The 16,209-nt window shown below is 46.4% G+C and overlaps 1 protein-coding gene across 4 annotated transcripts in view; it reads left to right on the top strand.

The window, feature by feature from the left end:
• LOC308571539 (BAR/IMD domain-containing adapter protein 2-like) overlaps positions 1 to 16,209 on the top strand; it is a 195,110-nt gene that overhangs the window by 2,815 nt on the left and 176,086 nt on the right. For 2 of the 4 annotated variants that reach the window (XM_081167131.1, XM_081167130.1), the window contains exons 2-10: positions 4,433 to 4,508; positions 4,641 to 4,727; positions 7,630 to 7,691; positions 7,958 to 8,029; positions 9,864 to 10,001; positions 13,344 to 13,496; positions 14,016 to 14,210; positions 14,478 to 14,706; positions 15,579 to 15,780. In XM_081167131.1, coding sequence (XP_081023257.1) covers positions 4,478 to 4,508; positions 4,641 to 4,727; positions 7,630 to 7,691; positions 7,958 to 8,029; positions 9,864 to 10,001; positions 13,344 to 13,496; positions 14,016 to 14,210; positions 14,478 to 14,706; positions 15,579 to 15,780 — 1,169 coding nt within the window. In that variant the 5' untranslated portion in view covers positions 4,433 to 4,477. Of the gene's footprint in view, positions 1 to 4,432; positions 4,509 to 4,640; positions 4,728 to 4,898; positions 5,863 to 7,629; positions 7,692 to 7,957; positions 8,030 to 9,863; positions 10,002 to 13,343; positions 13,497 to 14,015; positions 14,211 to 14,477; positions 14,707 to 15,578; positions 15,781 to 16,209 lie in introns of those variants that run through there. The other 2 variants (XM_081167133.1, XM_081167132.1) reach the window with 2 other exon arrangements.

Below are 16,209 nucleotides of genomic sequence, written 5' to 3' on the forward strand. Positions count from 1 at the left end.
GCCCCCCACCCCACCTTTTGAATGCAGAGAAATGCCCTGGATTTGAAGGTAGCGCAACATTAATAATAACGTCCAGGTCTGGGAAGTTCCCCCTTCCCTCTAGTAAATGGGGGGGGGGAGCCAGACAAACCCAAATTAAGATGGAGAAGTTGTGTGAACTTTTTTTAAAAAAAGTTTTGCTCAGATAACGGACCTGTTCTGTTATTTGCAGGAGAAATGTGGCTACAGACAACATTATTATTATTATTATTATTATTATTATTATTATTATTATTATCATCATCATCATCATTCGGTCCCACTGTTTTATTAGAAACTCAGCTGTGCATTTGGACATGTGGATGGAAAAAACTTGGGGGGAAGTTCGTCAGTGGTAATAGAAATAGTGCCGCTAATAAAGTGTTCTTGTTTTGCTCGCTTCCTTGGAAAGAGACACTTTGCTAAGGATGTGGGGCCAGATTCTGACCTGGGCTCCCTGCTTTCAATGAAATCTGTGGTTATCCGCTTTTCTGGTTAAGTTCAGATGCAGCTGGAAGCTTTTGCTCTTTCTGTGTGTTTTCTTCTCCCATATGGAAATGAAGCAAATCCCATGCCAAATCCCAGCCTCAATGTACTTGGCCAGGAGGAGGGAAAACTTAACCCTTCCCGCTCCCCTGAGATGTGTTGCCTAAACATCTTGACTCCAACTGGATGGGATATTCTCTTCTTATCCGGGGAGGAAGCACGCACATAGGCCGGGGTTCCTGTGCTTTCTTTGCTGTCTTCGCTCAGCAGAGACACATCTGACAGCTGTTAAAGCAGATGCCGAGAAGGGGCCATTGTCTCCTTGGGGCTGGGAAGGTGGGGGCAGGAGTGGCGCTGGTGTTGTCTGAAATCTGGGTCTTCAGAGCAGTTTTCCTTGGGTGTGTGGAGAACATTGTACTAACCAGTGCTGTTATTCCCTCTATCTCTGGGCTGTGAGGGTTGTTGGTTATGTAGCCAAGATGGTACCATCCATGAGCAAGAGGTATCAGCAGGCTTAGGAGAATCCCAAGGTTTGTAGGAGCATAAAATAATATTTAGGGTAGAGACCTGGAAATGAGGAGCTCCTTCCCAAAGAAACCGAATGAGGACTGAGCATGCTCAGTCAAGGCAGAATTCACGGTTGTGGAATGGAAAGCCCAAGTGGTAAGGGAGAATGAGATGGACTGCATATTCCTAACATTTTGTTGCAGTGCCCACTTATTCTAATTTTTTATTACATTTTTAGTTCACATTTCCTCAGAGGAGCTCAGGATGATGTAAGACTCTTTCCTTCATTTGATCGTCACAACAACTTGTTGAGATGAGGTTAGACTGAAAGATAGAGACTTGGCCCATGGGAATTCATGGCTGACTAGGAGTTTGAGGCTGGATCTGCTCAGTTGATTACTCTAACCATTGCTTCAATAAGTTGTTGAAGGCATTTTTGCTTCTGCTAGGCTAAAAGATCTTATTATTAGCTTATCATGCTAATGAGGAAGACATATGAATACTGTAAATTTAGAACAGAAAATGGAAGAAAAGGCAGAATGTGATTGTGGTGTTCACCTGTATATTATTACAGGAAAGCAAAATACCCTTTTTCACATCATGCGTGAAAATGCCTTTTTGTGATGAAGCAACAGCAAAAGAATCAGGTGAGAATAAGGTGGCAGAAGAGACTATTCAGCATCTGACTACAGGAAAGGGATTTTTAATCTGTAGGTAGAAAAATAGCATCAAAAGAAGTGGGCTGGCTAACATCCTCCTCACTGTGCTAGATTTTTACTTGCAGGGAACTTTCATTTAAGGGCCAGGTGAGACATGTGCAGTTTTAAATGATTAAAAGGTAAAGGACCCCTGACAGTTAAGTCTAGTCGCAAAGCACTCTGGGGTTGTGGTGTTCATCTCGCTTTACTGGCTGAGGGAGCCAACGTTTGTCTGCAGACAGTTTTTCCAGGTCATATGGCCAGCATGACTAAGCCGCTTCTGGCGAACCAGAGCAGTGCATGGAAACGCCGTTTACCTTCCCACTGGAGTGGTACCTATTTATCTACTTGCACTTTGACGTGCTTTCGAACTGCTAGGTTGGCAGGAGCAGGGACCAAGCAATGGGAGCTCACCCCATCGTGGGGATTCGAACCGCCGACCTTCTGATCGGCAAGCCCAAGGCTCAGTGGTTTAGACCACAGCGCCACCCATTTCCCCTTTAAATGATTATAATGCCTAATTCTACCACAGGTCTAGTGTCAAGAATCGGTGGGACTGAGCACCTTCCCGAGGTCTACAGGCAAGCTTGGGTCCAACCACTAACCCTAGATGCAGACCAGACCTGATTTCCTATTTCCAGAAGGGAAAAAGTACTTGGTAGCACCAGGGCAGCTCTCTCAGGTTTGGCGCCCTCTATCACAGCCCCAAATGATAGGGGGTAGGGAGAGGTGTAGACACTCTGTGACCAAAGCTGACCCTTTTCCACCACTTATTTCTGGTGAATGTTTAGGCCAGGCCAACTCCATTCCACAAGACATCCCTTCTCCTCTCCCTCTGTCCATCATCTGCTCCCTTCATCCAGTTCCTGTCTGTCTTTCCATCCTCCCACACATTCCTGTCTGTCCAGATAATCCTCCCTCCCGCTCTCCATTCCCACCCCCCTTGGGCACTCTTGATCGGAGTCAAAACAAGATAAATAGCTTCCCGACCAGTAGCTACCAAGCAGCACACATGAGTCAGGAAGAACTGTAAATTTTCCTAATGCATTCCTGTTAAAAAAAAAAAACTTACATTAAAACCAATTCCTTCATTAAAATGAAATGAATAAAATGTCACAGTCCTTATCAACAATTATGTCTCGATTCCCAAATACTGTATATGAATTGACTTTTGCATGTCAATATAACATACAAAATATAGGTCATAAGAAAATCTGTAGAGTTTTGATTGTTTTATTTTTCATGCAGAAATTATGTTAATTTTAATTTTATAGATGTGGACAACATTTTAGTAAAGTTTAGGGCTTCTGCTCACTCTTGATCAAGCCATTGTAGTGGTTAGTTTGCTAGACTGCAGTTGGGCTGTCATGGGTCACTCAGCGCTTCTGAACCCACCTCATAGGGTTGCTTTGAGAAATATAGGGATATATATGCTCAGTTGAACCCCTTAGAGGAAAACATGGATAACTAAGCTATTTGACCTAGCTACTTTCTTTATCCATTCCTAGACTTCTCATCTATCTGTGGCCTGGTTCACATGTCATAATAAGTCAAGCCATGGTTTAGCATGAGTACTCCATGGCGACGTTGCTCCTCTCTCGTTACTCAGTGTTATGCTGAGTTAAGTTGTGGTTTATCTTAGTGTGTCCTCCACATCAGGGGTTATGGTTAAGCTCTCCTGGACAAACAACAAGCCATAAAGGACAAACCTTAGTTACAGCTTGTGATTGGTCTGGGGGAGATTGAAATCACAAGCCCAGTTCCAGACAATATGCTAAGCTTAATGATGGGCTTAGGTCAGTGCAGCTTCAGAATGCCTGGGGAGGAACAAAACAACCCCGATCTACTTTCCCAGAGCCTGCAGGTTCACACTAAACCATGGTTTGTTTTGTTTTACTATGACATGTAAACCGGGTCTGTGTATTATTTCCCAGGTACCCTCTGTCATATTCAACTCCCTGCAGGCCACCGCGTATAATTCTCCCCTTCCTTGTGCCATTTTATATATCTTCTCCCAAAGTATGTCATTTTGTGTTATTATTTTTTTCATTTGTAAGATTTTTAGACCACTTTTCTTCTTCTTTGGCAATCACTTGTAGCTGAGTAAGATTGGCTTCCATGAATATGGTCTTAACAGTGTGTTCGTATGTGGCTGTGGAGGCCAATTCTGGATCCACATGTCCTTCCACAGTGGGGACATAAGCTTCCAGGTGGGAGTTGATCACGGTGAGGATTTGCCAAACGTGCCTTCCTCTTAGCTCGTTTCTCCCTTTCATCCTGAGTTCATGCTTCTTCAAAGTCCAAAGTTTCATTAAGTTATACAAAGTAGTTTTCCAACTGTAAGAAAAATATAGGTTAACATCAAATACAATTTAAAATCAGACCATACAGAATTCAGACTTTTCTTCACCAACTTGCCCATCAGTTTCTCTATCAAGTACATTTATTACAAATTTAATAAATAATAATAATATTAGTGTGTGTCTCTTCTAAGCACTCGTGATTCATCTTGTTTTGCAAGGAAGTCCTCTCTCCTGATAATACGGAGAGAATTGTGATGCTAAGGAGACGAACCAATCACTTATGTCCTTCTAATTCCTGTGGATTTCAGCGAGGAAATGAAGCACACGCCTCAGCCTTTCTGTGGGAAGTTAGTGCCTAAACTTTGTCTGAATCATGCCAGAAGGATTTGCATTATTTGTTTTCTTCTCCCTTGTATCCAGGCGATTCTGGACCAATTCAACCCCAGTCTAAGGAATTTTGTTACTATGGGAAAGAACTATCAGAAAGCACTCTCAGGTAATGGAATGCCCCAGTCCAGCCCTTGACCTCAGGCCAGGTCAGAGTTGGTGTTCCTTAAAGGGGAAAGGTCTCTGCAGCTTTTGTGTTGAGAGTTTATGATTCAATGGTCCATCCCTCCACCCTTTGCAGGAGTTACAGTGGCCGCCAAGGGTTATTTTGATGCCTTAGTGAAACTCGGCGAGTTGGCCAGCGACAGCCAAGGATCCAAGGAGTTAGGTAGGTTTTTGATTCGACCTGTGGCCTCCTCTGGAGGGAAGAGACTTATTTCCTACTACTGAACTCTCCCTAGAGCACTCTTGCGCGCAAATTTGTGCTTGCAAAAAGGTGTTAGCAAATTGTGACTTTGCAAGCATCATTGTAAGAGGCAGGCAGGCATAACCCCAGCAAACCCACAGCATCTAGTCTCTGTTTGGAACCACATAGTATTGGTCACTCATGTTGCTTGCAAGTGGTTTCTTGGGTGGAGCAGAACTGCAACACTGGTGTACCAGCAAACAAGTCACTGCCACTTACCAGGAGGGAGAAGGGAAGGGTGAAGCTGCAAGGAGGTCAGTGCAGTGCAGGGGCACTAGCAGAGCCACTCCTGCACCCCTTCCGCTTCCCGTAATTGGCTGTGGAATATCTTCTGGGAGGCTTGAGTTGCAGCTCTGCTCCACCTGCCGAACCGCTTCCAATGAGGATACCACTTGCACTTGTCTCATCATGTACACACCCCATATCTGGACTATTGGTGGTGAATAGGGCGGCATCCCATGTGTTCCTGGTGACTCCATGGAATTCTTCCCTTCAAGCATTGTGGAAACATCAAAGGATGATGCCTCAAGAGAGCAGAGACCCCACATCTCTGCTTCTGTGCGAACCGAGACGTTGAGCCAGTTTACACATTCAGCAAAACCACTTGGTAAAATTTCCTTTGGGCTGGTCTGTTTCAGGCTGAAGGCAAGGGTGTTGGGTGTGTTAGCATGCTTGAATCCTTCCTTAATTAAAAAAGAAACCTTGTACAGTATGTTTGAATGGCATGGCAGGGAGGAGAGTCTGGCCTCAGTTTCTCCCTGCCAACCTATTTTTCTGCATGAAGGGTTTTGTTTTGTTTCACTAGCAAGCATTCAATACCCGCCCATAAGAAGAGTCTTCTTGATTGGGCCAGTGGCCCATCTAGTCCAACAACCTGTTCTCACAGTGGCCAAGCAGTTGCCCCATTGGGAAGCCCACAAGCCAGACCTGAGTGCAACAGCAGCACTCTCAGTCCATCAGCACACTGTCCTTGACAGTGGAGGCCGAACATAGCCATGGTGGCCAGTAGAGCCTTATCTCCCATCAATTTGTCTAATTCTCTTTCAAAGCCATCCCGGTTGGTGTTCAGCGCTGCTTCTCATAGCCTAAAACTGCACATGCCTAAGGAGATTGTTACTGCTTGGCTCTGCTGACGGTGTAAACTAGTCTTTAAGCTTGTCGGCTGTGGGGCCTTGTGGTTTTTAGCAGTAGCTGTTTTGTACTAGTCTCCGCTGTAGATAGGGCTGCCAAGCGGCTAAAGATTTTTTTAGTGGTTCTGTCAAACGATCCATCAATTACATGTAAGTAAAACTGCGGCAGGCCCTTTCTTGAGATGTTGAAGGAAATACAAGGTACGATTTCACAAACAAAAGCTACTGCTCATTGTTAGAAGCAAAGGCAATCTTTAATATTTCCTCTTTTCAATCCCTGTTGCAACACCAGAACCAAAATAGACTCCAGCATAAACAAGGGCGCCCTTAAGTCATGGCCCGATTGATTAAAATGGGCCCCTATCATTAATCAACTCCACCATGCAGCAGAGGGAGGTAGCAAGAAAACTGTGGTGTTAGGGTGGGCTGTACCACTTCACAGGAGAGGTAGGGATGCCGGTTTTGAACACTGCCCCATGTGAACACAACTCCCTGCAAGTTATAAATTACACATAATATGCTGTATGGTATAAGAGATTCTAGAGTCCTGCCCATTCCTTTTCGTCCTGGTTACTATTTATTGGGCAGTTTTCATGTAGCTGAGCATTCAAACATGCCATCCATACCTGCAGCCTGAAATGGTACAGCCCACATTCTGCTGCATGTGTATCCCAGTTATAAATCTGTTGATGGTTCCTCCTGCCTTGCAGCCCTAATTGTAATGCCACCTTTAGATGGGTTTTTAAAAATGTAAAACCTCAAATATAGTTCAGACACATTTTTTTCTGTCTATATGGTTTCGGGCCAGGTTATGCCATGGAATGGTATTCTTTGAGAGGCTGGCAGGTTTTTTCCCCTCTCACGTCTTCTGTATCTTGTGATTTTGTTGTATACCTGCTTTCTTCCCTGGCCAAACCACCTCCCTTTGTACCTCACCCTCCCTTTCACCTATCCCCTCACAGCTCGTCCCAACCTTCACCCCCATTTAAAGGATGGGATGCCTTGCCTTCATCCATTCAACCACATTTAACGGGGGGTGGGGTGGCTTCACAAAACAGCTTGCTGAACTCTTTATGTGAAGCACCTCTCCCCACTCGGTTAAGCGCCTGTCACCAGCACTGTTTCATGCTGGAGCTAACATGGCTGCCCCAACTACAGAGCATGACAACAGCCTTAGATTATTATGTATACAGAAGATAGTTGTGACTGACAATGCTGTAAGCTTTTTTTAGGGCTCCTGCAGCCAATAGGCAGGATACATATTCGCTTTTCTTTTTAAAAACATATTTTTGTCACTTTTAGCTACTTAGGCGACAGGGCTGTGAACTGCTCCTGTGCTAGATCGCACTTTCTTTTGGAGGGGATGCTCCCATCTAGATGTGTGCTGCGTCACATTGATCTAATCTCTGTGCCAGGTGTGTGAATTGCACAATGCACCCCCAAAGCAGAAGCTGCAGAGCGGTGCTCAAGTTTGTGTGTATGTACCAAGTTGAAGACCTCCTTCCACAAATGCCTGCCATCAACATTTTGGTTCCAATTAAAAGCTGGTTGGAGTTCCTTGGTCAACTCCTAGGAAAGGAATTAACCCGAAAGGAGATTATCCAGGGACAGGCAGAGTCCAGGGGACAAAGGACCTTTTCATAGACCAGGGAATGTCTGGGGTATATTAAGCCTCCAATCACCTTGACCTACAGGTGACACGTTGTTCCAAATGGCTGAGGTCCACCGTCAGATCCAAGTGCAGCTGGAAGAAACGGTGAGTATCTGTATGTGATGGGCCCATTTAGCCTGGCTTCAGGCCTGCCTGGATCAGACTGATGGGCCTATTTAGACCTCTGCCCTCTTCCCCTCCTCTCCTTTGCTGCTTCCAATCAGGACCGCAGGCCCACCTATCCTGGTATCTTGTCATGTCCAAAAGCCATTCTCGGGACCTCCAATCTATGGGTGGGAGGGGGTGGTACTGGCTTTCGTCTTCCTGACTCTCACCCTCTCCTTTCCTGCCTCTCTGTCACCTGGTCCCAGCTGAAGCTTTTCCACTCGGAGCTGTTATCCCAGCTAGAACACAAACTGGAACTGGATATCAAGTATCTGATGGTGAGAGAAAGATTAATATCTGAACCCTCCTCTTCTGCCATTTCAAGTTTGTCTGTCTGTTGTCATGTGTATTCATCCGCCCATCACTTCTTGTGCAATATCTTATCCGAAGCTTAATCTTTGCTAGGATAGAATCTATCTATGCCCTGAATGTCTGAAATAATGATGAAGGAAAGTACCCCTGAGCACGTGCAGAATGACTTTCCCTCACCACAGAGCCTGTCACAACATTCCTGGAATCTCCAGGTCAAATAGTGTCATAGTATGGCTTCCAGGAAGGCATGTGCCTTGCATTTGTTTTACTCATAAATGAAACACTGGTTCCATCTCTGTTTATTTCCATTTCTTACAGTTGGCCATTTAGGGAGGTATCTAATTTATCCACAGAAGAGAGTGCCATTGAGGCAGGAATTTATTCAGCTAAGCATGGGTTGTGATGTTTCTTTCATCTTGTCTTTATCTCACAATAATTCCCCAAGGAAGATGAGACTGAGGGATTGTCAGAGTCTATGAGAAAGCAAAGGAGACGGTGGTCAGCACTTCTTCACAGGCTTTCACTTCTCTGGAGAGCTTCTTGCTAGCCAGCGAGAAGACCAAAATGAGGCCTTGCTATTTATGTGGAAAAGCTTGAGGGATGGGCACTCTGGGACAGGGAACTTTTAGCCCTCCAGATGTGGTTGAACTACAACTCCCATCAGCCTCATCTAGCGTTGCCATCAGTCAGGGAACTTGTGGGTGGCCACAAGTTCCCCCTCTTGCCCAAGGTGAAGACGTGTAGCTCAACTCTTAAGACTGGCTGTGAAGAAACAAGCGTCCACTGTCAGCATTGTTTCTGCCAGGTCCAAGATTCCTCTCAAGAGAGACCCAGTTTGGCCCAAGCCCAGCTGTTGTCCCTCAGGGAAACCAATAATCCATTCAGTATGTCGTATTGATTTGAGAAGGGTGTGACCTGAGGTATTTTCCATTCTGTCAACATGCATCTGTCCAGGGGTGGGGAACCTCTGGCTCAGGTTGAATGCGGCCCTCTTGGGCTCTCTGTTTGGCCCCTGGGATTCTCCCTATGCCACAACCTCTCCTCAGAGCTCTGAACTCTGACCCTGCTCCATCCCCTCCTCCAGTAACTGAGACAATGCCTCTTGCTTGCCTGGATAGAGAGGGGTGAGTGTGTGTAAAAGCCTTGTGTGACTGAAACTGTAGCCTACTGTATATAGATAACAGATAAGACATCCAATGCTCTGCCCATTTTTGCCTCTGGTCCATCCAGGGGCGCCGACTTATAAAAAATATTGGGGGAGCCCGCGAAAGCTCATGAATAATTAATAAGCTCATGAATATGCAGATAAAGTGGCACCGCCTCCTCGTGAGCGAATAGGGGAGAGCGTGCTGCGCCTATTAATCAGCTCCGAAGGAAATTGGGTGGAGCTTTTGCTCGGGAGGGAGGGCAGGAGGCATGCAGCCCGACCCTGTGCATTTTGGGCTGGGGGAGGGGCGGCGGTGGCGCTCTGCTGGAGGGGCGCCCGAGATTATTGGGGGGGCAGAGCCCCCCCAAACGAATTTTTGAGGGGGCTCGGGCCCCCTCAGGCCCCATGGAGTCGGCGCCTATGGGTCCATCCCACCCTTAGCATGCGGCCCCCTGGTGCAGAAAGGTGGCCCTCAGACTGGAAAAAGATTCCCCACCCCTGATCTACTTGTTCATCCGAAAGGAATAAAAGCTCAACAGCCTGTCTGTTGAGCTGCTCTGTGTATTTATATGTGGAATGAGGCTCAGAGAACCAGGAAGGATCCAGTTCCTTCAAGGCTGACCTGTCTGGTGCCCTCCCTCCCCCCCTCCTAGGCCACCCTGAAGAAATACCAAGGTGAGCACCGTTCCAAAGCAGAGTCAATTGAAAAGTGTCAGACGGAGCTGAAAAAACTGCGCAAGAAGTGCCAGAATAGCAAAAACCCACAGAAATACGGGGATCGCGAGGTGCAGGTAAGATTGGCAGCGGAGAAGGGAGGGATTCCATAAAGGGAAGTGCTTAAGAGAACAATGGGAATGTTGCTTGCTCCCTCTGGGAACAGTGTCACATCCTGCCAGAAGCGGATATGTGGAATTCCAGGTCAGGCTATCTGAGCAGGAGACAAAACAGCCTCATGTCTCTCTCTCTCTCCTCAAGCTCAGTGAGCTTATTTACAAGATATAAGATAACAAGTGAAGCTACCTTATGCTGAGGTAGACAAATGACCTCTCTTGCCCATCTACCATCTACCTTGGCTGGAAGCAGCTGTTCAAGCAGTGGCCTTTTCCCCTGTCCTGCAGTCTAGGATGCCTGGGATTGAACCCACAACCTTGCACATCACTCACTTAAAAAAATAAAATCAATCTTGTAAATTTAAAATTTAAAGTTAGTCCATCTTGTGACATATCATATTAAAGCCCATGAAGTTCTGAAGAGAATGGTGTTTTTTAGCTTTGACTCACCTCAATTCTGGGCTGAGCTTTTAAGGTGTTTGCGTAGTCCTGCAAGGCCAAAATGGTCAATTCTCACAAACGGGATGAGATTAAAAAATTAAAATTTTAGCCTTCGGCTACATTTCATATAATAACAACAGCAGCAGCAGCAGCAGCAACAGATAGGTTACAGAAAAAAATGGTATACAACAGAACAACCTTGCTGATATGTGTTATGTTTCAAAATTTTGAAAATGTATAATATTGGGAAGTTCTGTTTGCGTAAACGAAAAAATATAGATCTGAATGCAAAAAGGTGTAGGAATATTGTTGTTTGGAAGTTCAGCTTTCTAAAGTTTTTCAGTGGAGCAGGTTACACTCAAGACCTGGCTACTCCATACAGATGCCATCTGGGTGCTGGGATTGGGGTCACTAAGAAGTTTATGTCTTTAAAAGGGTTTAACATTCTTTGGCTGTTTAGTGCCTGGAGAGGTAATCTCTACAGAGGGGGTACCTGGGTTGTTGACAGTAATACAAAGAGAAATGTACACAGTCTCTCCACCAGACCTGTGTATATACTGTACTTCATTGTGTGCATACCCGTAAGCCCACATACAGGCAAGTGCATACCTGTGCAAATCATACATGCCATGTGCTTTACGCATGCACACCCTGTACCCAGAGCCTTACACAAACACCCTGCTTGTTCAGAATGCATGTGCAAGTGCAGTGTGCTGCTTTTGCACACCCGCCTTCACATGCACACTTACACAACAAACCTGAAAGGTCGGGCAAAGCTTCTCTGTGAGGAGATGGAGTCCTGTGCATGGAGAACACTGCAGAAAGGGTGCGCCCGCCTTGATTCAGATGTCACCCGTCTTCCTCGCTCTCTGACTCAATTTGGTCTGGTGCCCTGTCTCCCCTATCTACCATCCGCCACCTACCCCCATCCTGTGAATCCTAGCAGCAGCATTTGGCTCCGGAAAGGCCCCTTTTGTCAACCTTGTTGCCGCGGCAACCATTACTTCAGGATCAAGGCCTGCTCAGGCTAGAGGCCGCAAGGAGGGGGCTGGTAGGGAATGGGGTATGGAGATAACCCTTCATCTCCTGGATCCTATAAGACTGCCCCTAGCTTCCCAGGATATAAAATCAGTACAAGCCCTATGTTTCCTAAAATTAGATTAGTTGTTTCAGAGCACCTTTGCCATCCTTTTGTACTCACAATTGGGCTGAAATTGTAAGGAAGCACTGACTTCTCCCCACAACCGTCTCTCTATGCTTGCTTATGGATAGAGCTCAGATCCTAATTCACGCTGGTGGTTGTGTGCGTGTGGAATTAGGCAGAGGCAATTACTCCACATTAATTAATCCAGAACAATGTGCCAAGGGATTCTAGAAACTGCCCTGAGGCAATGGAGATGTCCTTTGCTAGGAGAGTGAGCGGCGCAAACAAAACGGTGCCTAATGTTTTTCCCTAGTGCATGCGAACAGGAGTACATTTGAACGCTAATGTATCTGTTGATTGTAATAATATCTCTCTGTGAGCTGTGCAGCTTTCTAAACGCTGAACAGCAGTTCCAGCCATGAGCCAGGGGAAAACTGCATTGGGTAAATGTCTGATATAGAATATAAAATAACAGGGTGTTTTATCTCACCCCACAGGCAACATTTCAAAGAGTAGGGAAGAAATTACCTTGAACAGGGGAGAGGGGAGGGAACAGCCCAGAGCATCAAAAGGTCAAAAAGCCAACAAGAAAGAGGCAGGAGGAAGGCGGGGATGAAACCACAAAATGATGCTTGAAGTGAAAAGAATTTTTATTATACGATGTGATACTCCCCAAACATGTTTTGACTTGGTGCATTCTTCAAGGGCACTAGGAGAGATGATAACAGCAATGCGTGAAAAGAGTACTGAGTAAAATACTTGGAAGTGTTTCTGGCTACAATCCTAAATGTGCTTGGGAGTGAGACCCGTTGAACAGTCAGACTTACTTCCAGGTGAACATGCACAGATTGTGCTGTTAAGGCTAAACTCGACATAGCACCACGCGTCCAATGAACAACCACACATTTCGTTCTGTTTTTAAAAAGTAAATAGCAGGCATGTGGGGTGTGATCTGTATTAGTACTGACTGCTTAGAAGGAGAGGAAGCAAGAGAGATGGGTGTGGGAAGCCTCTTCTGCTGTGGTCTCAATTGAAAATGAGACTCCTTTGCTGCTATTTTATTATTTTAAAAAAAGAAATCATGAAATTGTTAATAGCGTGAGTGGTGTCGTGCCTGATTTGGGCCTCACTGTTGCTGGTTAAGTTTCTCTGTTTTATTACTCAGTTAAACCAAAGAGTTTAGAGACTAGAAGACATATACAGAATGTATTCAGAATTCTCCTCTACACCAGTTCCTTTTCACTTTTTTTTTTTTAGAGAGAAAATGGAAGTTAAATATACCTGGCTTGGTATGATTTTGATGCAAAGTGTTTTTTTTATGCAAGGTTATTATCGTCAGTTTAATAATCATTGTTGACATCTCTCGCACTCGCTCCTGAAGAAGGCGACATGTCAAAACATGTTTCCACAAAGTGTAATAAGAAAACGATTTTGCTTCAAGTATGATGTTGCACGTTTCACCTCCTTCCCCTCTCCACCTTTTGACTTCCTAAATAAATCACCGCAGTTTTAAACATCCATTTTATTGTAAGCCGCTTGAATGATTTCTGTCAAAGAGTGGTGGGATATACATTTATGAAATTAAACGAAGTGTGCTACATAATATAGGAGAGACTAAATGGTGTACAGCGCTGCTATGCAGGCCTGGCTGTGAAGCAGTTGGGCCTCAGATTACAACATGATGGTTCCTTCCCTTCTCATGGTGGTTTTTGCCTTAGTATGTGGAGATCATGAGCACCAAACAGAGCGAACTGGATCGGTTCGTGGCTGAAGGCTACAAGGCGGCCCTGACAGAGGAGAGGCGCCGGTACTCTTTTCTGGTGGACCGCCAGTGTGCAGTCTCCAAACACTTCAGCAACTATCACACTAAGGTGAGCTGCGCCCTCTCCACCACAGAAGGAGGGATTAGAAGCCCCTGTTTCACTATTCCTCTCCCCAATGTAGGCTTTAGGAGAGCGAATCAGGAAGGGCCATTTGCATTCTGTGATTCCGCGACTGCACTGCAGAATTTGGCACTGGCGCAGAATTTATCATTCTGAGCCAGGATGATGTTGTGGTTAGAGAATATTAGAATAATAGAACTGCCAGTGCTTTGGACTGTGCCAGCCTCCCTGCCAACTTGTTTCTCTCCCTCCCAGTAAACAGCAGCCACACAGCTGTTGGAAGGTAAGGTAAGTGTTGCCCCCCCAAAAAACTATGCTGTCTGCTCCTGTACAGCCAAGTCTAGGTGAAATCTGGGAATTAGAGGTGGGGAAGAGAACGCAGCACAACTTCCTGCAGTCTGGAGCCAACAGACAACCACTAGTAGCTTAAGAGGGACGGGGTGGAAGCCGGTTGGCTAAAAGAAAGCAAAAACAAGCAACATGGACCTTCTTTTCATCCCTTTGCAGGTACGGGAGCTGCTGGCAGCCAAGTTGCCCATCTGGCAGACATCGTGCACTCAACCCACCCGCTTACCAGAGCGGGCCCTGGCCCTGGTCAAGCTCACGGCCAATAACCTCTCTGGTGGGACTCCCATACCAGCCAATGATGCCCTCCCTGGCTCCAAGGTCCTGGAAGAGCTCTCGGAGCTGGGGCCAAACCACGTGAGTCCATGGGGTGGACTGATGAATAGGCCGCTCATCCTGGAGGTCCCAACCTCCCTCTTTACTGCCAGGATTCAAATGGCAGCTCCCAAACTACTAATGTGACACTTTAGCCAACTATGAAGAAGGACCACACTCGCCCAAAGGTTATAAGTTCTCTGTGCAGCAGGGAGGTGGGGCAATAGGATGCATCAGGGTTCACCTGTATAATGCCCTATCTGTTCTTTGCTTTCTCTCTTCCCTTCTCCCCCCACCAATCCCCCACAGCGTGCCTCAGTCCAGGAGGTGATGCCATTACCAAATGGCGACTCACACCGTGGGCGGGGATCTCGGGACTTGGGGCACCCGCCGGTCACCGAACCCCTCACCCTCACATCAGGTCTGCCACCCACACAAACCACTCAGGCCCCTCCACAGACCAAGACCGCCGACAGCTATTCCTGCACCCTGCCAATGCCACGCAAAATGTCAATGGAGACCCGCCTGGCAACGCTAGGTAAGTGCCCCAGGTTGGTTTTGACCTGCAGCCCATCTTCCTTGTTTAGCCAGCACCGGTTCAAAACCGGGATGAATGGAATGGGACTTCCACTGTGTAATTTATGCCATCTGATCAGTCATGTTTCTGTTGAATCCTCGTCAGAACTCCAGATTGTGCAGTGTCAGGACAAAACAAATTCTGCCCATTCCCTTAAAACAACAACAATGATATTGGAGTTGCACGAGGCCACTTTTTCACCATTGCACCATTTGGGAACTGGCCAGGATGGAGGATGAGATGCAGAATTTAAAAAGAAGCCATAAAACCTTTTGAGCACTGCTTGTAAGAATTGTCGGTGACTTGTAGAAGTCAGTTGGTAGCTTGCCACACCTCCACCTGTGTGATTCATCGGCAGAGGATGTGGAGCCCTAGCAGAGTCTTCAGAGATTTCCTGCTCCCATCAGACAGCTTCTTCCAGAGTCTCCAGTTAAGGGGAAAACTCCTCTCTCATACAGTTCAAAGTAACAAAGTGTTTATTGTCTCCAGACGCTAAACTATATACAGAGTTCCTCGGGTTAAGTATTTAATTCGTTCTGGAGGTCTGTTCTTAACCTGGAACTGTTTTTAACCTGAAGCACCACTTTAGCTAATGGGGCCTCCTCCTGCTGCTGCTGCTGCTGCTGCACAATTTCTGTTCTCATCCTGAGGTAAAGTTCTTAATCCGAGGTAATATTTCTGGGTTAGCGAAGTCTGTAACCTGAAGCGTATGTAACCCGAGGTACCACTGTACCATATACAGCTCTTCCGGTCTTAAAAGTAAATATACATATGTACAGAGAGAGCCACTACCGCCTTTTCCCTATCCCAATTCTGTTCCCGTCTCTCCACAGTGGAGAACAAAACCCTGCCCCGCATCAATCCTCTGTCGGTCCTGCCTCCACGTTCTGAACGGCGGAGGGTCCAGGCGATATTCTCACATGCGGCAGGAGAGAACAGCACCCTGCTCAACTTCCAAGAGGGAGACATCATTCTTTTATTAGTGACCGAGGCAAGGGATGGCTGGCATTATGGGGAAAACGAGGCAACCAAAATGTAAGCAAGATCCTCCTCCTTCTGCCCCGTACAAACACAAGTGGTAGGCTTTCCCTGTTGGATGGGTGGGAATTTACCCTTACCTGTGTGGGTCCAGGTCATGTGTGCAGTTTGCAGGGACCAGGTATGAGGATTCTCTTGCAACCTCTGCAGGGGGAGGGAGAGAGGGAGGCCTGTTCAGCTTGGATAAGACCTGTAGGGCAATAGTAGCCGAAGGTCCCAGGTTCAGTCTGACATTTTATGGAGCAGGGGATGTGAAAGACCTCCGTCTGAGGCCTTGGGGAGCTACTTCCAGCTGCAGTAAAGGATACTGGACTAGATAGACTTCTGTGGACCTTACAGCCAGCAACCGCTCGACTCAGCTCCCTTGAGGTGAAGGGCTGTAGCTCAGTGGCAGAAGGTCCCAGGTTCAGCTTCACGTGGGGCTGG

The sequence above is a fragment of the Podarcis bocagei genome, assembly GCF_964188305.1.
Source record: "Podarcis bocagei genome assembly, chromosome: 13".
Lineage (NCBI taxonomy): Eukaryota > Metazoa > Chordata > Lepidosauria > Squamata > Lacertidae > Podarcis > Podarcis bocagei.